The 24,270-nt window shown below is 40.0% G+C and overlaps 1 protein-coding gene across 2 annotated transcripts in view; it reads left to right on the top strand.

The window, feature by feature from the left end:
• fstl4 (follistatin-like 4) overlaps positions 1-24,270 on the top strand; it is a 176,199-nt gene that overhangs the window by 65,260 nt on the left and 86,669 nt on the right. For both annotated transcript variants that reach the window (XM_054754114.1, XM_054754113.1), the window contains one exon: positions 23,230-23,472. In XM_054754114.1, coding sequence (XP_054610089.1) covers positions 23,230-23,472 — 243 coding nt within the window. The remainder of the gene's footprint in view (positions 1-23,229; positions 23,473-24,270) is intronic.

Raw genomic sequence — 24,270 nt, 5'->3', positions numbered from 1 at the left:
AAACCCAGTACACCTTTGCTCATGGGATGCATTATGCTAAATCAAACCTTTTGTTACAGGCCTCATTTTTATCCTAATCCTATTCAGCAGAACCAAACCAAGGCCCCCTTTTGCCAAATGGCCCATTCTTGTTTGTATGGAAGTCAGTGGAGTCAAACCCCCCCTTGATCAGTGGCCACATTGTTATTCTTATTCTGAAATATAGTAAGGGTAAGTAAGGACCAAACCGAGCATTCTTTGGTCACAGTCCACATTGTTGATTTGAATGAAAGTGAAGCTCCATCCTTTACCCGATGCCAGGCGGTGAGATAAAAGGTGCTGCCTTTCGATCTTCAGTAACAATTCAGATTTTGGCCTGGAATTTTACTTGCAGCCCTTTGATTGCAGGCCACATTCTTATCCTTATGCTAATCGGTGGAATCAAACACGAAACCTTTTAGTCATACTGTAGTCTACATTTCTATCCATGCCCTAGTTAGTAGAATCAAACCTGTGGCCCTTGGGTGATGATGCAGATTCTGGACTGGGATGTAACCTGGGGCCATAGGACCTATTCTTGACCCTAGGCTCGTCAGTGGAATCAAACCTCAGACTCCTTCGATCACGGGCCTCATTGATATCCTATCCTAGCCGATTTATAGGTTAAAAACTAGGGCCTTTTGGTCAAAGTCTGCATTTTTATCCTTGTTCATCTGTGCAGATTCTCAGTCACTGTCCCAATGTCAGTCAATGGAATTGAACCTTGAACCCCTTGATCAGTAGCCACATCCTTATTCCTATATATCCCTAATACATTACTTATAACAAAGGGTATTTCAGTAACGATCCAGATTCTGGACTAGAATCTAAATTGCAGCCCTTTAGTTACAGGCCACATTTGTATCCTTACGCTAATCGGTGGACTCAAACCTGAGATCCTTTAGTCAATGCATTTTTACCCATGCCCTAGTTAGTAATTAAATGTGTGGCCCTTTAGTGATGATCCAAATTCTGGACTCGAATGCCGTCATAGGACCTCTTCTTGACCCTACGCTAATCAATGGAATCAAACCTCAGACCCCTTCGATCAAAGGCCTCACTGGTATCCTATCCTAGCTGGTTTATAGGGTAAAAACGAGGGCCTTTTGGTCAAAGTCTGCATTTTTATCCTTGTATGTATGTTTAGATTCTCAGTCATTGTGCCAACGCCATCCATCCATCCATCTTCTATGTCGTTTATCCTCACAAGGGTAGCGGGTATTCTGGAGCGTATGCCAGCTGATCCTGGGCGAGAGGCGGGGTACATCCGCGACTGGTCGCCAGCCAATGGCAGGGTACATATAGACAAACAACCATTCACACTCACATTCACACCTATGGACAATTTAGAGTCTCCAATTAATCAATTGGAATGTGGGAGGAAACCGGAGTACCCGGAGAAAACTCACGCACGCACGGGGAGAACATGCAAACTCCACACAGAGATTTGAATCCAGATCTTCTCCTGATTGTGTGGCCAACAGTAGCCACATCGTTATTCCTATATATTCTTAATATATTCTTCATAACCAAGGGTCCTTCGGTAGCAATCCAGATTCTGGAACGAAATCTAACTGGTCGGTGGACTTAAACCTGGGATCTTTTAGTTATAGTCTACATTTTTACCCATGCCCTAGTTAGTAGAATCAAATGTGTGGCTCTTTGGTGATGATCCAGATTCTGGACTGGCATGTAACCTCGGGTCATGGGACCTATTCTTGACCCTAGGATAGTCAGTGGAATTAAACCTCAGACCCTCTTCAATCATCGCTCTCCTTGGTATCCTATCCTACCTGGTTTCGAGGTTAAAAACTAGGGCCTTTTAGTCAAAGTCTGCATTTTTATTCTTGTGTGTCTGTGCAGATTTTCAGTCACTGTCCCGAAGCCAGTCAGTGGAATCGAAACTCGGATCCCTTGATCAGTGTCCATATTGAAACCCCTTGGTCACAGTCGGCATTCTTGACTCGAATGCAATGTGGGCCCAGTCAATCACAGGCGGCAGTTGTGCTAAACCTCGTCCCAAACCGAGCATTCTTTGGTCACAGTCCACATTGTTGATTTGAATGAAAGTGAAGCTCCATCCTTTACCCGATGCCAGGCGGTGAGATAAAAGGTGCTGCCTTTCGATCGTCATCTTCCCCCACAAGGCTAAAGTCTGAGTTGTCACTTTTACTCGGCAGTCTTAACTCCAAGAGTAAACTTTCAAATTCAATCTGTATCGATCCAGCGTTTCCCAGCCGAGGCTGTTTGGGGCGGCGGGGGGGAGGTAACCATGGCAACCAGCCTGGCCGATGTTGCGCCAGTCATTTCAGGAGCGTTGTTTATTTCTCTCTGAATATTCCAGCCTTGCCAACTCTCCCTCTTCTTCCTTCCTTGGCTGTGACGGCATCCCGCATTCTCTTCACGCCCCGTCCCAGCAGACAGCCCCCCCTCCCCGTCTGTCATGCCTTCTTTCCTTTGGGGTAATGGAGCTAATGCTCGGCCTGGTGGACAACCGACGGCGGACATTTGGGCCTTATGCAAACTTTATGCCGGCGGAGATGTCGTCTCGTATAAATGACGTGTCGCTCGGTGGTGAACTTATTCTAACCCTGATTCCTCCTGAATGATTGATGACTAGCGGGGTCGAGGGTGGCTTTTAGTGCGCCCCTGTGGGGGCTTGCGGGGCTTAGCGCTGCTTCTCCGCTCATCATATCATCGCCAGCAGGCAGAAAGAGCGTCACAACAACTCGAACACAACACAAATAGGTGGACATTTTCACGTATGTATATTTGAATTGATTTAGTAAAGCCTTTAGTCGTAAAGTTTAATTTACCTTGACGGGCCATTGCAGTAAACATACGTTTGTTGAGCCAAACCATGAATGTACTGTAAATGCTAACTCAAACATTATGCCTTAAAATAAACATTAGCGCTGTCCCAGTTTCACATAGCATCCTTCAGGGGCCCAGGGGTGTCCAAAGGTTTTTCCAGTGCGGGACACATAGTGAAAAATGAAAGGATGCAACTTTGCCACTTTGATATTTTGTAAATATGCTAAGAAGTGATATGTATTTCAAGAAAAAAGTGCATCTCAGCTTTGTCATACGGGTGAAAAAGCCTATTATTAATATGAACTTCACTTTTTGCTCTTTTTTTCCCCCCATTTTTGCTGTAGTTTTTTTGTACATTTTCCGAATATTTCAAGTATTTCAGCTTTCTTCTTGTAAATTTTCTTCCCGTAATTCATGTAACTTTATTCCCATAATATTATAAATTTTTTCTCAACCTAATTTTCCAAAAATGAAAACTTTATTTTGTTTTGTTTGTTTCTCATAACATTATGACTTTTTTTTTATAAATACTAAAAATTGTCTTTAATATTTCAAATCTATGCTAGTAAAATGACATTATTGTATCTCATAATATTACAAGTATTCTTGTAAAATAAAAAAATGTTCTTGGTAGAATGCATTTTTTTCCGTTAATATTTTGATTATATTGATTAAAAATATATTTACCCGCGACCCTAATGAGGATGAAGCGGTATAGAAAATGGATGGATGAAAAATATATTTATTAACTGTATTTATTAAATTACAGCTGTTTTTGCTCTTTTTTTTCATTTTCACAATAATTTTGCGAGAATAAAGTGAAAATATTATGAGAAAAATTGTCAATTTAGTAGCATAGAGTTGAAATATTAAAGAAATGAATGTTTTTTTTTTAAGTGGTAATATTATGAGAAACAAACAAAACAAAATAAACTTGCCATTTTGGGGAAAATTAAGTTGGGGAAAATAATATTATGAAAATAAAGTCATTATGTTACGGGGAGAACATTTACGAAGATTATTTAAGAAGAAAGTTGAAGTATTTGTAAACTTTAAAAAAAAAAACAGCAAAGAGTGAAATTGATGTTAATACTAGTCTTTTTCATCTGTATGACAAAGCTGAGATGCACCTTTTTCTTGAAATATTTATCACTTCTTAGCATATCTACATGTGTGCTTTACGAAATATCAAAGTGGCAAAGTTTTATCCTTTCATTTTTTGCTACGTGTCCCTCGCTGGGAAAACCTTTGGACACCCCAGAAGTAGATGCTAAACGGAGCATTTCTGTATTCTGATATCACGTCTTCAAATAAACTCATCATTTTTTTGTAACACAAGGAATTAGCGTCCATGCTAACATGCTAACACAGCATGACAGTTGGCGAGAGGCCGCTGTGTCATTAGAAATGCCGATGATTTGGAGTGTGTGAGAAAGTCGAAAGGCAAACGGAGCGCTCTTTGACCCCGTGGCCATGCAACAGAACCAGTGTTGTAATTGCGGTAAGCTGCTGAGTCAGCATAAATAGCGCTGATGATGCGATTGTGAACGGCAGTGCGACGTGTGGAACACGTATGACTTGAAAAATGACAGATGCAGCGGCGTGATATGGACTTCATTTTGGACAAAGTACATCAGGAGGTTGTCTACAGCCACACCTGTTCATGTCATTGTTTTCCTAAGTCGAGACCCTGCTGGTTATTCGATTGGTAGACCAAGCTCCCAGCGACGATGTGGGCCTTTGTGGTTTTGTTTGTTCAGAAGGCTTTAAGAAAAAAGGCTGGTCGACGTTGGCCAAGGACGTCAGGATGCATTTTATCGTACGTTTGCAGCAAGAATGTTAGCTAAGCCGTCAGGAGGTGTATTTGTTTGCTGCCTCCGGCTGGAAACGGATTACGTGTACATTTTGCCAGAAAACTATTTGGCACTCATTTGCAGGTAGAACTTTTGTGTTGTGTGGGGGCGTACACAAATAGTTTGCTTTTTGGCGTTTCGTGTATTTTTTTCCATTTGAATCAACTCAAAATGTAAAGTGCATTGTTTGGCGAGCGGTTGAAGTTTAAGGAACAAGAAGACATTCACACATCAGATCCATTAAGACCATGAATATTAGATATACACACTACTTTGTGTGTGTGTGTGTGTGTGTGTGTGTGTGTGTGTGTGTGCGTAAGCCCTCCAACCCCCCACCCCACGTGTACAAACTCATTTTCTCCATGGCACTCCTTCATAAGATATTTACATTGCCATCTATTATGGATTGTGATCAGATTGAAGCTGAGTGTTCCCATCCTGGCCCCTTGCTGAACCCATCAGTGGGTTTGCACGGCTTGCTGGGGGGGTGGGGGTCTCTTTGGGTTTGAACAAACAGGATTCATTTTGGTGCCTGAAGTGGGCTGACGTCACCTTTTTTCGCCCCCACGTGTCATCACTTCCTGTATGTGGAAAGGCCCTGTGTCCCAACACTTTTTTCCGTACAGTTTATCATCATCACCATCTCTCGTGCCGTTTCAATGAGCGACAACTTGTTTAGGATTCCAAGCATCAAAAAAAAAAAAAAACCTCCCGTTTCCTGGCAAGAGGCTCCTTGCTGGCCCACTTTTTAAACACAACGACGCTAATCCTCTACACACTTTGGAGCGCACCCAGACACCGCGCAGGTTCTTCCAAGCCCCGCCCATTGTTTCTTTTTTCCGTGTAAACACACACAAAGTCACACACTGTCTAACTGCTTTGTGGCTGTCTCTCGGAAGCTTTCTTCTTGATTGGCTTCACCGGTTTGTCATTTCTTTTTTTTTTTTTTTTTGTCGGTTTGTCATTTCAATGGTGACAATGATGACAAAATGGTAAAAATGTGCCTTTATTGCAGTTTCACGAATACAATAAAGTTTTCACAAATCAGAACCTGTGTTTTAGGCACGGCATGAGCTTGTGACGATGGTAACCTTGGGCAAAAATGGTATTTACAGCTCTAAAATATGTTATTTTGACATATCTTTATTGAAGAATAGAAAAAAATGTATATTGAGCAGTAATTTTTAAACAATATACCGTACATTCCGGTGTATAAGCCACACGTGTCCTTGTGGACAAGCAGCATAGAAAATGGCAGAGGGTACTGCAGTCCTGACGTCATTGCAGCGCTCCAATGAACGTGTTGTTCAAGCGCAGTGCATTATGGGAAAACTTTAAACTTTTTTTTTCCATTTTAAACTCCTATTGGTACATGTTTGTATATTTCTCTTGTATACATTTTGATTGTTAAGTTGCTGTCTGATGAGTTTAGTGTTTTGTAATATTTTTTAATATGACACCATGAGTCAGACTGTTATATTGTTATATATTATATATATATTGTTATACCGGTATATACAGTATAATGACCTCCTGTGACTTCCAGTGGCTTGACAAGCTTGTTGTGAGTGCACTGATTGCTCATGATTGGCTCCTGCCAAGGAAAGAGCCGTTTTTCCCTGACTCGCAAGCGGCACAGTATTTAAACAATTAGTAGTTCTGAAGTAAAGGAGATGTCAGGAGATTAGAATTTAGCCATAAATTAGCCACAGGGTTCAAAGTTTAAGAAAAAAGTGTCGACTTACTGGAATTTACAGTAATACAACAGGAATCCCCAACCACCAGCCCGCCCCATGGACCAGTACCAGGCCACAGAAAACAATGATTTAAAAAAATACACTTCAAAAAAATACATTTGTAAATAACTACACCAAATTTTATGCAAATGCATATCAATTTTGGAAATATGCGCCATTATTGTATTCACAAAATAATCCCAAAGTTTTTGCATGTTTATGTTATTTGTTGCGAGAGGCGACCCGATCAATTTGATCCGTACAACAGGACAGTCAGTGGGTCCAAGAAGGTAGGGGATCAATTTAATACGACATGATGGAAGTGAAACATAAAGTATGTATTTAAAATAAATAACAAAAAATGACAGAATTATTTCTAAATGAATAAAATGCGGTTATCAATGTAGTCTGAGGTGGCTAATGTTTTTATTATATTTTATTTTTTGTATTTGTTACTTATATGTGACTCATGTCAGAAGACTAGAAATAAATAATTTCTCACAACAAAAAAAGCAAAGCAAAATGCAAATAAATGCAATCGCTGTCTCAATCAGTAGCTCAAAAAAGGTCAAAGCATAAATAATAATTTAAAAAAACTGGCAATGTTTGGTTATGATTTCATTGCTGTGTGTTTTGGCGTTGTTGGATTTGTTGTGTATTTGCTGAATTTTCATTAATTTGCTTGCGTCACCAAGGCTATGTTCACACTGAAGGTCAATTCTGAATTTTTTGCTCGTATGTGACCTGTATCTGTTTTTTTTCATGTCAGTGTGAAAAGCACAATTCCATCCATCCATCCATCCATCCATCCATCCATCCATCCATCTATTTTCTATGCCGCTTATCCTCACTATCTACTTTTTAATTTGTAGTTTGTGCACACCTGGAGGTAAGAAAGACTCAAACAAATATGGATTTCACCAATCAGGACTATCAGGAGAACCATAGTATAGAGGGGAGGGAGCCCCCTGTTGTGGCCCAGCACGGTGCACTGTATTTGGGCACATGCGCCGAGCAGCCGGTGTGCCGCTATGGATGTCAGGAGAACCAGAGTATAGAGCGGGAGGAGCCACCTGTTGTGGCCCAGCAAACTGCACTGTGCTCGGACACACAGTCAGCCGGTGTGACGCCACGGAGGTCTCTGGCAAACCTTTTGCACTTTTCAAATGCCGCAGTGCTGGCGTTTCAGGTGGCTGTTAAGGTTTTTGTGCCCTTGATGGGTTTTTTTTTTCCCCCTCATCGCGGAGCATTTTGGTACATGTGAGCTCAGGGAAAGTTTCGACAGGCCGTTAACGGCACAGGCAGGAGAAAATCCCAAAGTAAATCCCACAGTAATCGCTTTTTAAAATTAGCGGTTATCTGAGCTATTTTTAATGTTATTTATCGGTATGATGTCATAATTCCCCAATATCAGCCCGATAATTATTGGTCTGGGCACCCCCTAATTTTTAATTTTGTCACGTAGATATGCTAAGCATTGAAGAATATTTCGTCGGATGTCGGTGTTGTGTTCCAGGTGACAAAGCGTATGAATATGATTAGTGATATTATTATTAGCGTCTCAACTTCTTCTCCTCAAATTACACCCTTTTTCACAATGTTTCCTGTTTTTTTTCATTTTTTAACTGTATTTATAAAATGCAGCACAGGCAAATAAAAACAACTTTGAACATTAAACCTTTTCACTTCCTTTTCCATCATATTGACCTGCTTCCGTGACCCTCACCAGGCGTCCTGCTCTTGGCCTACTTTCCCCCGCCATCGTTCTCCTGTGCGACCCCCGTCTACCCGCTTTTCACGGCGGCGACAGCCGCCTGTCAACGGTTGTTTTACATGCAGCCTGTTCTGTTTTCTTGTATCTTCCTTCTTTGTGTGTGTGTGTGTGTGTGTGTGTGTGTGTGTGTGTGTGTGTGTGTGTGTGTGTGTGCACGTCACCTTTTCATTTTCCTGATGCTTTTAATCCAAAAAGAAGAAACGGCTACCTGTCTATTTTCTCCACGCCGCCTCTTGGGGTAGCTCGAGGCAAGAATCATCACTTAAACATAAGAGCTGTCACTTGAATGGGAGGCGAATGGCGGCTAATGAATTATTCACAACTTCTAATTCCGGGATGTTCCGTCGGCGACTCTTTTGTCTGCTTCCGTATTGTCGCTGTCAGGTGGCGGCCGGGGGTCGCCCATAGGATGAATGGCTTGGAGGGGATTATGTGTGACTTGCATAGCATTCCTTCAACTGCTCTAAAGTGGGATTTTTCTGAATACTTCCTGTAATGTTGAACATAATCTTTCCCGGATTACTGTTTTTGGATTTTTTTCTAAACCAACTTTTCCATAAAAAGCTATGGAAATAAAAATAGTCTGTTCCAAGGTCAAACTGGCCATCCTGCAACCTTCAGTTGCACTTTATCTGGCACAGAACCATGTTTGGTTACAAAGGTTTTAAAGATACTGTACTGTATATAATGATAAGAATTACTAATAAGCAGTGGAAAAATTAAAAAAAGAAGGAAAATAATGTGTATTTAAAACATTTGTAAAAGTAAGTAAAACATAATTACAAAATAATAAATGATAGACTAAAAGACATTTTAAAATGAAAAATATACCTAAAAATATATCTTTTCTTTAGTCTGGAAAAAATTAAAAAATAAAATAAATAATTTATTATAATAACAATAATAATAATAATAATAATAATAATAATAATAATAATAAAATAAATAAATACGTTATAAAACATTTATAATAATTCATATTAATGGCAATAATATAAAATGTTAAAATACTACAACTAAAACATTAATGTTAAGTAATTACTCATAATTTTTTTCATTTATATATTTATATTTTGTATTAATTAATTTTGTAATTATTTTTTATTTTAGTGTGTTACAAAGGTTGATTTAATGTCAAGAATAAAGCATTAGGAAAGGGATTGTACTTAATTCTTTTTTTCCTGACATTTAATGACTGCTTACTTGAATACAGGCCGTCATTTTAAGAAACCTTTTAACGTTAGCAAGTGTAAAAAAGAAGTTAACCACTGTTAATATTAAGACACATACTATATATATATATATATATATATATGTGTGTGTATACATATATATATATGTATATATACAGTATGTGTGTATACACATACATACATATATACATATATACTGTATGTATGTATGTGTGTGTGTGTATATATATATATATATATATATATATATATATATATATATATATATGGCATAAATTGTTTAATGTGTTTACTTAATTGCGATAATAAAACATTTGGGGGAACAAAACGAAATGCAAGTGCTCGTAATTTTGTTGTTTTTGTTGCTCAGGGTTTAAATAATTAGTTGGCATAATTATTATTATTATTTTTTTAATGCCATGGCCGCTTACTTGTACCAGAAAGAAACTTTTAACACAAAGTGTAACAAGAAGAAAATCTAAATACTGATACAAAAAAGTAAAGCTCATATTTAGGTGAGTAAAATAACCTTAACAAGTGCAACAAATCAAGATGAGGGGAAGCAGCTGTAAAGTGTAGGGTCCAGTGCTGTGGACAATATAAACAATATATGGACGGTGACTCTGTTGTGCGTGGTCTGGATGAAGCGGGGCCGCCTGCACACTTCAGCTGGGGAGACTTTGCCCTTTACATGGAGCATTCAGGCAAGATTTGCACACATTTAAAATAGAAGAAGTGTGGTCTTGCACCCTCTAACTGGGGATTAAACAGTGTCTATACTGTATATTTGTTTCTGCGTAGCATTATATGCTTTAAAAGAGCGCTCCTTGATGATCACTTCTTCTTTTTTAAAGGAGCTCTTGAGTTTTGCTGATTGCAGAGGCTGTCACCCTCCCTCCCACGGCCACCCCCACCCCACTTCTTTTCACAGTCTCGACTTTAATCACGTTAGCGTGCAATAAAAGTGCATCCTCAATTAGGTTAGCGCTGAAACTTACTTTAAGCCGGAAACACTGCAGCTTTATTTCTACGTCCCCGCACGCAACTTTCACTTTGCGTCTTTTCAGTCGGCTGTGCATTTTTTTTTTTTTTTTAAAGAGCGAGAGAAGAGAGTTTTTTTCCCCCAAGCACTGAACTTTCCCTGAACTTTCTCAGCCTCTCCTGTTCTTCCGACGTGAGAAGTCGGTGAACCGGGAGGACTTCTTGCATCGTCGTCCCAAGGACGTTTTTCAATCAGCGCAGCTGGTGTGAGCAAACATCACCGCGTCTCGTGGATGTAATTGCCAAGAAAACAAATACCTTCCCTAATTAGCCGCAAGTGTCGCTGGGAAGCAGTTTGGCAGAAATAAGAACTTCATTTTCACACAAATGGAGTCGTTTAGGGCGCCATCAGACGTGGGAGGACAGTGGGAGTCTATTTGCTATCTTTGCTGCCTCAGGAGCTGATTATTAACCACCACATGGTATCCACTCCGCACTGCTCTACTCACTTATTCACTCTTTCCCACTAAGCTACTAAAAGCTACTCTTTCTACCATTATCTCAGCTGCTGGGCTCCACAGCGCTCCCTTTTCTTGCTGCCCTCAGTCTCCCCTTGGATAAAATATGCCTCCTTGCCCGAGCAAACATGCTAAATAAACGTTTTCCATCGTACGACAGACACATCAAAGAAAAAGATATCAACAATTTCAACACAAGTGGCCAATATCCACATTGTTCTCTTATGATACGGCGACAGCATGTATTGTAGCGTTCTGTCTTTCTACAGTATCGATACACAAATATCAATATTGTGATGCATCGTACTGTTGTCTGTTATGTTATCAATACACCAAAAGCAACTACTGACATCTGTATCAATACTCATAATACAGTATGATGTATGGTATCACTGTGTGATATCATATGATAACAATGCACAAGAGTCAAATATCGATATTGCGATGCGCAGTATCAATGCCTTGCAATATGCTATCAGCACGCAAACATCTACTATTGATATCATGGTATACAGTGTTGTATCATTTGATACAGTATCAATACAGACGCATCTAATAACAATGTTGTTATGTATGTTATAATATAGTAGCGACGCAAGTGTCGAATATCGATATTGTATCGTGTCATGCCGTCATCGGTTTTGATACAGTATCACAATGTATTGTAGTTTTCTGTCTTTCTACAGTATCAACGCACAAATATTAATATTGTGATGCATTGTCTTTAGCAATAGATGTCAAAATAAAAGCCATTGCTACTGTGATGCACCATATGTCACAAAATGGCGTATATTGTATATTGGACTCACAATGCAGACAAGGACAGGAGACACTTCCGTGTAACAAAAAATAATTTAATAAGAAAACCGAAAGTACAAAACAATAACTAAGAATGACCACGAGGGAAAAAATACTAACAGAAAACACCGGCCTGAGTCGCGGGGAAAAAGTAACTAAAGGCGCTGTACACACGGGTAACAGGTAAACAAAGTACAAACCAAAAGTCACTGCTACAAAAGGTAACAGGAGAAGCTAAGAGCTGAAGAAGGTAAGACTAGCAATACAATGTCCACTGCTACACAAGCAGGAAATAACAAAGTGTCCGCTGCTATACCAGCAGGAAATAATACGATGTCCAGTGCTACACAAGCAGGCAAAAACACAATACTCACGGTGAAGACAAACGAGACCAGAACAGGGAACAGGGTACAAGAGACAATGGGAATCAGGTGTGCATAAGGCGAAGACGTTCTGGCAACTAGGTGAAGTTGCTGCCTGGTCTAAATAGTCCAGCGTTAATTGGACACAGGTGTGCCTGCTCCACCTCGATGGCTGAGTGTGCTGTGACAGAAAACAAACATTAGGTGGCAGCAGAGCAGCACACTCACTCATGACACCATACTATTGTCTGATACAGCATTCATATATATCTGTATCAGTACCGATGATATGATGTACGGTACTGCTCTCTGATACTTTACGATGGCATTCCACAAGAGTCAAATATCGATATTGCGACATATAGTATATGTATATATAGTATATATAGCAATATGGTATCAATACACCGACATCTAATATTGATATTCTGGTATGTAGTGTTGCATCAGTTGTATCAGTTTCAGTACAGTATCACTGCAGAAGCGTGTAATAACTGTTGTTATGTATGCTACCGTCTGCGATAATGCAGTAGCGACACAAGTGGCGAATATTGATATTGTATCGTGTCATCCCGTCGTTGGTTATGATACAGTATTACAATATTGTAACGATACACAAATATCAATATTGTGATGTACAGTCAAACCTGTCTTAGTAGCCACCTTTATAGAACGGCCACCTGCCTATAGCAGCCACTGAAAAGTCCCCCCCAGCAAATTTACATGTTATAGACCCTGTGTATAGCAGTCACCTGTCTAACGCAGCCAGCAGCCACCCATTTAGTCTCCCGTGGTCAATATCTGACTGCATATAGCGGCCAAATTACCAACTCAAGTAGAAGCTTCATGCACGAAAAAGTTTTGTTTTTCAATCAATGAAGCCGTCGTGTGTAGACTTTAATTACTGAGTCCTAGCTCAGTCACAATCATTCACAAGATCCACACAAACTGTCAGTTGTTGCTATTTCCTGGTCAAACATGTAACTTTAAGAGCATTTGCACCAAAACATTACCACAAATTAGGCTGGGAACAGGACGTGCTCCCAGCGACGCTACAATAAAAAAAAAAAAAAAACATATGCTAGCATGCATGCGGCAGCGGGAGCAAAACTGAGTTCGGTTGTACTTAATCGAAGTATTTTAGAATGTACTCACGTTATTTTTCATCAATCCTCATCCACAAATTCATCAAAGTCATCATCTTCTGTATTCGACACAAAAAAAGCCGTCTTCTTTTCCATTCGCTACTAGTCTGTTAACTTGTCAGTGTTATTCAGCTCCGAAGCAAAGAAGGAAACTTCTCCTGTTGCTTCTGCCAACTTTATTTATTGAACGCGGCCACCAGACAGCAGCTCAGAACACACACACATCTCTCAGCATCGTCTCTCCTTCCTGCTTGCCCACAAGGCAAAGGTTAAACAAGCCCCAACAAGACATAGCTGTCCAGCCAATGCCTGTAAGAAATGACACCGTTTATTTCCTGGTGTGCACTGGTCAATACTGTAATGCCGCTTGTTGTGGGGAAGGAGAGACTCACGTCGCCGATGCACTTTAATGGCTTTATTAACAGCGGAGAACACTGCAGGACTTTACATCCACGCCAACATAAACACACTTCCCAACTCTCTCGAAACTCACAGCTAGCACTGAGCCTAGCTCTCCTGCTCGGGACGCCCACCGTCACTTCCCGTCACTTCCTGATGAACTAAAGCTGTAATGACACTCTGCCATATAAAAAGTAAAATATTAAAAACAAGCGTAAGACATAACTAGCACAGCTTTGTTCTGTGGGTGGTGGATATATTCTATCAGTTATTATTAAGCCTCTAGCTTCCTTTTAGTAAGTAAAAACCTTGGCTATGATTGCACTACATTGTCATGTAGACCTACAAAGTACACTTGGAAGAACAAGAGGTGAGTAAATGTATTGCAACTGATGTGAAACTGATGAGGGGTAGGATTAAATAAGCTTTGCTTCTTCCTACTCCTTTTTGGACATGCAAAATTGTGAATTGTACTATGTGATGTGCTACTGTTTGACTCATATGCATGTTCAGGATGAATTCAAACCATGAACCATGATAATAACAAGCCTAGTAGTGCTGTACAACTTTTATCCGCAGTCCGCAGTGCCTCTACTGGTCAACATTATTATTATTTTTTCCCCCTTTTTTTTTCTTTTTTTTCCTCTACTGGTCAACATTCAAACTTGACGACAACCTGTCTATAGAGGCCACCTGTCTATAGCGGCCACTTTTGCAGACTCCCTCTATTGGCCGCTATAGACAAGTTTGACTGTATCTTCTTTTACAGAAAATACAGTAGCAATACCCAGATACAGATACAGTAGCAAAACAGCGATGTCAAAAATCATTGATATTGTGAGGCATCGTACTGTTGTCTGTTATGGTATCGATACACCAGCAGCAAATATTGATATGCGTATCAGTACTAATGATATAATGTATGGTATTGCTGTCTGATACCATGCAATAGCAATATACACGCGTCAAATATCGATATTTTGGCTGTACAGTGTCAATGTCGGGCGGTATGGTATCAGTACACCGACATGTAATATTGATATTGTGGTATATCGTGTTGTATCATTGTCGGTTTTCGATACAGCATCACCACAGAAGTGTGTAATAACAGTGTTTTTATGTATGGTATCTTTTATTATAATATAGTAATGATACAAGTGTCAAATATCAATATTCTATCGTGTCATCAGTTATGATACGGTATCACAATGTATTGTAGTGGTCTGCTTTTCTGCTGGTATCGATACAAAAATGTCAATATTGTGATGTATCGTCTTTTGCAATACAGTAGCGATGCAGCGATGTCAAAAATGATCAATATTGTGATGCATTGCACCGTCGTCTGTTACGGTATCGACATACCAGCAGCAAATATTGATATCCGTATCAGTATTGATGCTGTCTGATACCACACAATAGAAATCCACAAGGCTCAAATATCATTATTTCGATGTACAGTATCAATGTCTTGCATTATGGTATCAGTACACCGACATGTAATATTGATGTAGTGGTCTATAGTGTTGGATCATTGTCGGTTTCGATACAGTATCGCTAGAGAAACGTGTAAAAACAATGTTGTCATGTATGGTATCGGTTGTTGTACTACATCAGTCAAATCTTGATATTGCAACGTGTCATCCCGTTGTCGGTTATGATACAGTATCACAATATACTAACGATACACAAATATCAACATTGTTATGTATCGTCTCTTGCAATATAGTAGCAATGCATCGATGTAAAAAAATCATTGATATTGGTATCGATACACCAGCAGCAATATTGATATCCGTATCGGTACTGATGATATGATGTATGGTATTGCTGTCTGATCCCATCCAAGAGTCAAATATCGATATTGCCATGTATAGTATCGATGTCTTACAATGTGGTATCAATACAAATGAGCTGTTTGCTTCTCTAACGGGCCAACGCGACGCTAATCACGTATCACGTAAGTGGTTTTGTCCGAATAACCCCGAGAACACTTCAACTCCATCCTGCATGCTGGATCTGCACACACGGGTGGGCAATCCATCCGTGAAAATCGTCAGCGGGCGTTCGCCTCACGCTGATGCTGCCTCGGGGACGTGTTGGGATTTGGAATCATCGCTCGTCAGCCCTTTTTTTTTCTTTTTTTGTTTCACTCTGGTGTGGATCTCTGTCTGCCAAGACAAAATCTCTTTCATAAAACAAATGTTCAACATGATATCGCTTCTGGAAAAGCTGCCAGGAGGCCAACGATACTGTCGGATGTTTGTTGCCACTTTTGAAAAAGATCATAATCATATTCATGTAATAATATGACATTATTATTCTCACTATATATACAAATATAATATAATATGGCATTATTATACAGTGATTCTATTATTGCAACCTCTCACATATCTAACAAACCAATACACCAAAAATATTAATATTGCCATGCAGTGTTGACACGATTCAACTCATGTTGATACCAAACTGTGTGGTATCATGGCCTGTTATGATACAGTAGTGATATGTTGACATCCAGGAACGCTGCCGGGCATTCTGGGCCCCATAAAAAACAAAAATCACATAACAAAACTACGATGTATGATATCGCTGTCTGATATGATACATTAGCAATGCACAATCATTGTCTTCAATTATGGTATCAATACAAAGACATCGTTCTATTGTGGTGTGTAGTGTTGTATCATTGTCGGTTTTGGTACAGCATCACTACAGACACGTGTAATAACAATGTTGTTACGTGTGGTATCGTGTATTATAAGATAGCCACATCACAGTATTGATATTGGAACGTGTCATCCTGACGCTGGTTTTGACACAGTATCACAGTGTATTGCACAGTACGGGCTTTCTACAGTATCAATGCGCAAATATCGATATCGTGATGTATCATCTTTAGCAATAGATGTCAAAATAAAAGCAATTGCTATTGTGATGCACCATACTGTTGTCTGATACAGCATCCATTTGCCAGCAGCAAATACCGATATCGGTAGCAATACTACCAATATGATGTGTAATATCACCGTCTGATATAATACATTAGCAATACATAAACGGCAAATATTGATATTGCGATGTATAGTATCATTGTCTTCAAGCATGGTATCAATGCACTGGCATCTAGTCTTGATGTCATGCTTGCAGTGATATCCAATACTGATATTGTGGTATGTAGTGTTGTATCATAGTCGGTTTCGATACAGTATCACTACAATGTGTAATAACAATGTTGTTAAGTATGGTATCGTTTTTTTATAGCAACGACACAAGCATTGATATTGGAACGTGTCATCCGATACGACACGGTATCATCATCTACTGCAAGCATTCCGTCTTTCTACATTATCAATACACATATATCGATATTGTGATGTATCATCTTTAGCAACACAGTAGCAATACATCGATATCAAAATAAAAATCATTGCTATGCATTATACTATTGTCTGATACAGCATCGAAATGGAACCAACAAATAGTGATATCGATAGCAATACAAGTAATATGATGTATGGTATCATCTTTTGTAATACAGTAGCAATACATCAGTGTCAAAATTCATTGATATTGTGATGCATGGTATCGCTGTCTGAAGTGTTGGCATGCACAAGTGTCAAATATTGATATTGCGATGTATAGTATCACCGTCTGTTTACAATATGGTATCAATACGCACTATGCACTATCAATGCAGAAGTGTTGAATAACATATGATATCATTACATGTCATCCTGTCATGGGTTGTGAAACAGTATCACCATGTCTTTCTACCATATCACTACACACGCTTTGATACTGGGCGGTATCGTCTGTCACAATACAGTCACAGTACATCAAGGTCTGGTATCACTGATATCATGATGTATCGTACCAATATCTGATACAATGTTTTTACACCAGCAACAAATATCAAAATCGTGACAGCTCATGTCTTACAATGCAGAAGCAGTACATCGATATCAAATATCATTGATATCGTGATACACAGTACCATTGTTGGGGATGGTATTCATACACAAGCAACAAATATCAAAATTGTGATGGATCGTTTGTTACAATTCAGTAGCAGTACAGCGATATCAAATATTGTTATCACAATGCACTGTATCATTGTCTGATACGGTGTGGATACACCAGCAACAAATATCATAATTGTGATGGATCATGTGTTACATTACAGTAGCAGTACATAGATATCAAATGTCATTGATATCGTGATGCATTGTACCATTGTCTGATACGGTGTTGATACACCAGCAACAAATATCACAATTGTGATGGATCACTGGCTACCATATAGTAGCAGTACATCAGTATCAAATATCATTGTGCTCGTGCTGGATTGCACCATTGTCTGATACGGTGTAGATACTCCAGCATCAAGTATGCATATGGTGAGGTTTTGTAGTGTTGTGGAGGATTGGCGGTGTACCTAATGAAGTGTCCTGCTGTAGAAGAGGTCTTAAGTGGCGCCAAAGGGATCAGCAGGCCTCGTAGGAGGTGTGTGACCTCTGAGCTGCGTGACCTGTGCTCCTGGGGGGGCTATTATCATAAGAAATAGGATTTATCTGGGAGGCGCGGGTGAGGTGTCAGCAGAAATATGGACTCTCCGACGCTTAAATGGAGCGTCGATAGCCGAGAGAAAGACGGATGGGGAAGGATTAGAACGTTGGCGATAAACGGGAAGGCGAGGCTCAATCTATTTTTAACAGGGAAGCCGAAGAACGTCCTCTGGGGACCTTCTCCTTCTTCACGCCACCACCAGCTTGGAGCTGTTGCCCATGTGTTGGTTGGAGGCAGGCAATCATTGGGCTTTTTACTTTCCTAATGATTTGTAGTGCATGAAAAACCGCCGGTTGGAGGCCGCAGCTTGCATAGACCACACGCCTGGCCGCTATAGGGAGAGACCGGTTAATTGAATAGAGGCATTGGAGGACTGGAGCAATTCATTTGACCCAGTATCGCATGGAAAATGAAATCAGCAGTACCGTACATCACTGGAGCTCACGCCGCAACAATCATTACTTCCTGTAAACACACGGAAATTTGTGTGACGTTGCGCTTTTGTGCATGCACGTCACTTCCCGGACACTTTGCGTTCACATGAACAAGTCTCATTTTCTAGGCAACGTGAACGACGACTAAAAAGCGATATATTTTCAAGGCAGGACAATTCGATACGATTGGATGAGATTGTACAATCTTACATTATAAAACAAAGATGCCAATTATATGAAAGTGGCATTCTGACAGTATTTTATAATGTGTAAAAGAACACACCATAACCCAAAGCATGCTGTCAGCCACTGGCAAAAATAAAGCCAACAGAATGACATGTACGGTGTTCCCTCGCTCTATCGCGGTCCACCTTTCACGGATTCACCCATTTTTTTTTAGTGCCTCTTTTTTTATTACAGCGTATGAACGCTGTTACAGGCCGAGGCTGGCCCTTTAAGAAGAGTTGCATTGTGGGAAGTCAAGTGTCTATCTCTTCCCTCTCTCGTCTGTCTGCACCGCCCATTGTTTTCTGCGTCCTGATTGGCCAATCAATCTCCTTTGTGCCGTCCTGCCGTGTCTCCTGTGTCATCGCTTGCTTGCTAGCTTGTAAATGAATCTTGGGTTGGTCTGCAGCAATATGTTTTAACAAGGGTACAAAAATGCGACAGTACAGCGGAATGGAGCCAGGACGAAAAGGCACGGTCACGGGAGTGAAATATGCGTGAGTGACTTCATTATTTGTTGTGTTGGTCATTAAAATTCAAACGAAGGTTTGAACTTTTTCGAGAGTGTTTAAACAAGAGAGAAATGTGAGAAAATGTTCATGCCTGTCTTAGAAAAGTGTATAAAGTGTATGTTAGGGGTTTTACAGCCTTAAAACATATATAATCATTGTAAACAAATGAAGTTGGCTACTGCAGATTTCACTTATTTTGGGCTATTTTGGGAACCTATCCGCTGCTGTACATAAATGTATACATTCCTTAGACACAGACCAAAAAAAGACTTGCTCAATGAACGTCTTTTTCTTTGATGGGATCAATATTTGACATTCTATATCTGACATCTATATTTTTATACCTCTTACATTTGGAACATTTACATTTTAACATGTCTTAATGTTGCTAGAAATGGAAGTGGAGCCACCAAACTAAGTTTGTGTGCAATGACAATAAACATCAATCTATCAATTTAAAATATAACAATAAAAAAACATACGTGTTAGCCTTCAAAAATTAAAAGTAAACAATACCATACTCAAAATGTCATAATGGTAATATTATAATAATACAATAATTATGTCATAACAAAGTGCAACATTTCAGTCGGAGCGAGATGGTGTTTTCCAGGTAGGTAAGAAAGGTGGAACATTTCAAAAGTTTTGCGCCCTTCTCTTTTATATTTTTGCGGTGATTAGCTAGACGGTGACTGCTAAATAGCGCTAAGTAGTGGTGACTCGTAAATAGTTCCAGGCGCGCTGACGGCTAGCTAGTGCGCTTGCTACTTGACTACGTACCCGGAACGCAATTGGTGCCACGCATGCGCGAGGACTACGTCACGTCCTCGTCAAGCAAATTTTCAGGACAGCGCTTCTGCGATGTCACATGCTGTGGCAGTTATTATTTTTTACATGTATGAACATAAACGGTCAATGACCTTACTTCCTGTATGTGATATATTGGGGTTTTTTTTTATGAGTGACTCTTGTTAAAAGACTTTGTTAGCATGCGGATGTTTCTATCGTACGTAAAAACGTACGCAATGAGGTGAACGTTATATCCGGTTACGTATAAATCCATAAATAAATGGAATAAAACTCATAAAATGCAGTCAACCGATTGCTTCTCTCCGATACCCACTACATGTCTCCACAATTGATTCATCTCAAGATTTATGACCGATTCTTATCGATACAGGAGGCTTCCGCTGGCTAATCGGAGCCGTTCCTTCCTCAAACCGGATATCCGGTCGGATCAATTTGTCGTTGGCAACCCTAAAATCTCCATGTGTTGCTTTACAAAATAAAAAGTGGCAAAGTTGGATCCATCCATTTTTCACTACGTGGCCCCGGCTTCTAGAAGGTTCTAATAGTTCTAATAGTTTCTACTGTAGCTGTGGTGGCAGCGATGCTGTGATGGGAAGCAAATGGCACGGAAGCAAATGAAGATGTTTGGCTGTCAAAATGTCAACAAGATAAGGCGTCCTAACGAGCCGGAGCGCTTCTAAACAAAACGAGGCGCTGTCGTCCTGCAAAGGCGTGATTAGCGCACACAATAACTCATTGAAAAGTCGCCATTCCCCAGCCGGGCGGAAGAGGACGGGAATTGGGAGCAAATACAACAGTCTTGCCCGCCTAGACGGGCGGGATTAGCGCGTGACATTTTTAGCCGTTTAAACAAAGCGACGCCATCCCCGAGACACAGCGGCGGCGTAAATGTCAAGCGGCTCGCGCCTTGTAGCTAGCTTTTATCCGCTCTTGTCGCCGTTGTCTTCGCGGGCGTCTCCCTTCGCTGCTGCGACGGGCTGCAGGAAGTGCGTGGAGGTGGAGAAGAAGGAGAAGAGGCGCCGGTGGGCGAGTGCCGCCGCCGGAGGCTCTCCCGCGCTAAGCGTTTAATCTCCCGCGCCCGGAGGATACAAATCGTCTTGTAATCGCCGGCGACCTCTGCGTTCACGCCAAGGTTGCCGGGGAGGCGGCTCGTTTGCATTTCCCACCGTTGCTCAACAATTAGTAAAGTGGATAAGAAGGAAATGAATGTCTACTCCCAAGTATGGAATACATCCTTTATTCTGATAAAAGAGCCAGCTAGCCACACCGCGACCTTTAACATGGCATAGAAAATACAGTACGTCAAAATGCTGGGTTTTTTTTCAACCATAGAAAATCTGTTCCAGGGTCAAACTGTGGCCACCGCCGAGTTTTGGAAATGAACTATGCTAAAATCAATCCAACGTAGGCTTTCATCTTAGCTTAATATCGTATAATATGTCTCATTAATAATCATTTGGTTTGATTTTTACCCCCCAAAAAAACAAAAAAGGCCACAGTTGCGTTTTAACATCGCTAACGTTCACGCCAGCGTAAAGAGAACTGAGCGGGTTTGATTTCGAGGTGAAGAAACCTTTGAACTACGACACATATGAAACGTGATTCATAAGCCAAGAAATGGCTTATTAATGATTAAAAGTCAATATTTTAATACAAAAAGTGTAATAATCATTTAGATTAGTTCAATTTTGTTTAATAATTTTAATATTTTTATTCTATTGTATTTTAATAATGTATTAAATATTTGCAATATAAAAATATCAAGCAATCATTTAAATTATTGCATTTTTATTTTGATGTTTTATTATATTGTCTGTTTCTGTTGTTTATACTTTAAACATGAAACATATGTTAATATTTCATGTTATTATTAAAAGCTATTGTTTGAATACATCATTAGTGATTCCATTTTTATTTCATATTTATTATTTTTTTGTATTGAAGTGTAGATTTCTGCATTTTTATACTTTCAGCTCTAAAAATGATGTCTACTTGTTGTACATCGGGTTTGTTTTTTTACACATTGGGCTCCATTTTATGTTTGAAAAATAAATAACACAAACATATCATCCAGTCTCATGTCGATAGCTATATTAAAAACTTTAAAATGATGATTAATTGCGATTAATCATGAGTTAACATGTGATTAATCGTGATTGAAGATTGTAATCAGTTGACAGCCTTAAATTATACAAATGATATTTTAGAAAGATATATTCGTAAAGGCGGTGCTTAGGGCGTCCTCCACTGGGGCGGGTAAAGCCGACCCTCTGATGGCGACATGCTAGCGAGCAGCAAAGCTCAATCCGAGGAATCAGCAGCTTTCCGACTCATTGTGGAAATCCAGACGATGTTTGAGTTGGAATTTGCTCCTGGTGTTGTTGATTGGCAGACAACGCGTGCAGCAGGCTATCTTCTTATCTTCTGACAGGTGGTCTTCAGTCATGAGATATTGCTCTGCTCCAGCGCAAGCTCTCATTACGGGCTGCCGCGGGACTCGGGACGTCGGCTTTTAATGACTTTGGCCGAGGAGGGCTAGGCTTTTATTGGCGAGCCGCGTCCTCACCGCACTTTGTAATACATCAAACCGGATCACAGGCGCTGAAAGCGTCTCTTGGGAAGTCACGCGCGTCCTCTTAAACCTTCCAAAAAGCGTCATGTACTGTAGAAGAGGCGCACACAAGAAAAATAGCAACTTGCTATTTCTATTAGGATGTGAGGGCAAACTCAGTTGAATCCAGATCTGATCTGATCCAGATTGCAGTGTAAACACACATGGGAAATCCAGTACCAACTTGTTGGGATGCTTACTGTCTCTGTCTCTCTCAGAACTCATCAGATTGGAGTTAGTATTCATGTAGGATTTTGGTCAAATTGAACCACTTCGTAGTGACGGGAAGAGATGATACATTGAATCGAATCTTTTGACACCTCAAAGGTTCTCTTGCTTACATTGGTTTCTTACCAAAATAGTCCAAAAACAGTTATAGTAACTGTTTATTGTTTATATCAGGAGTGTCTGTTTGTGTCTTTTTTCCAGCAGAGTATAATAAAGCAAAGTCTCTCCCTTTTCCGTCCTTCCTCCCAGCCCCCTCTGGCCCAGATGGCGGTCCCTGCCAGAGGACCTACTGCGGACGGGGTCGCCAGTGCGCCCTGATAGCTGGAAGCGGGCGAGCCGAGTGCGTCTGCCAGGAAAAATGCCGGCCCTCCTTTGTGCCGGTGTGCGGCTCGGACGGCCGCTTCTATGAGAACCACTGCGAGGTGTACAGAACCGCCTGCCTGGAGAGGAGACGGGTCTACGTGGTGCACAGCAAGGACTGCTTCTTCAAAGGTAAGGACCGCGGGCGTCTTTTCACCTTTTGCGTTTACATTTCTGGAAACTGACGTTTGGGGGAAAACTGATGTGTCGTTAGTGTCGGCATGGTTTTTGTTTCCTGCATGGAGCCAAACCAGAAGACCTCATCCCTTGTTTTTCCTTTCCTTCCACGGCTTTGAATTGAGAGGTAATTACCTGTGGTGACATCGCAAAAGACAAATCACTCATCATTTCTTACTTTCTATTAGGCTCCTTGCAAAACGTGTAGTGCAGGCTGCTCTTTTGCCCGCGCTAGTTTTACACCAGGCGAGTCCAAAAGTGAAAAATGAAAAAATGCAACTTTGCCACTTTGATATTTTGTAAATATGCTAAGACGTTATAGTATATATTTCAAGAAAAACGTGCATTTGAGCTTTGTCATGTATGTGAAAAACACGCTTATTACTATCAACTTTGCTCTTTTTGTCATTTTGGCTGGTTTAGTTTTTTTTCCAAATATTTCAACTTTCTTCTTAAATAATCTTTGTATTTTTGTAATATTATCATTTTATTCCCTTCATATTATAACAACTAATTACAACGTTATTTTGGTTTGTTTGTTTCTCATAATATTACAATGTTATGTTATTTGAAAAAAATAAAATACTTCAACTCTGTGCTACTACAATGACCTTATTTTTTCTCATAATATTACAAGTTTATTCTCGTTAAATTGTGTCTTTTTTTTCTTGTTAGAATGTGACGTTTTTTCTTAATGTTTTGACTTTATTCTCGTAAAATTATTGCTGTTCTTGCTATTTCTGCAGCTGTTGT

The sequence above is a fragment of the Dunckerocampus dactyliophorus genome, chromosome 16 (genome assembly GCF_027744805.1).
Source record: "Dunckerocampus dactyliophorus isolate RoL2022-P2 chromosome 16, RoL_Ddac_1.1, whole genome shotgun sequence".
Classification (NCBI taxonomy): domain Eukaryota; kingdom Metazoa; phylum Chordata; class Actinopteri; order Syngnathiformes; family Syngnathidae; genus Dunckerocampus; species Dunckerocampus dactyliophorus.
Note: the sequence above shows the minus strand (reverse complement) of the source record. Positions and strands in the feature narration are given on the sequence as shown.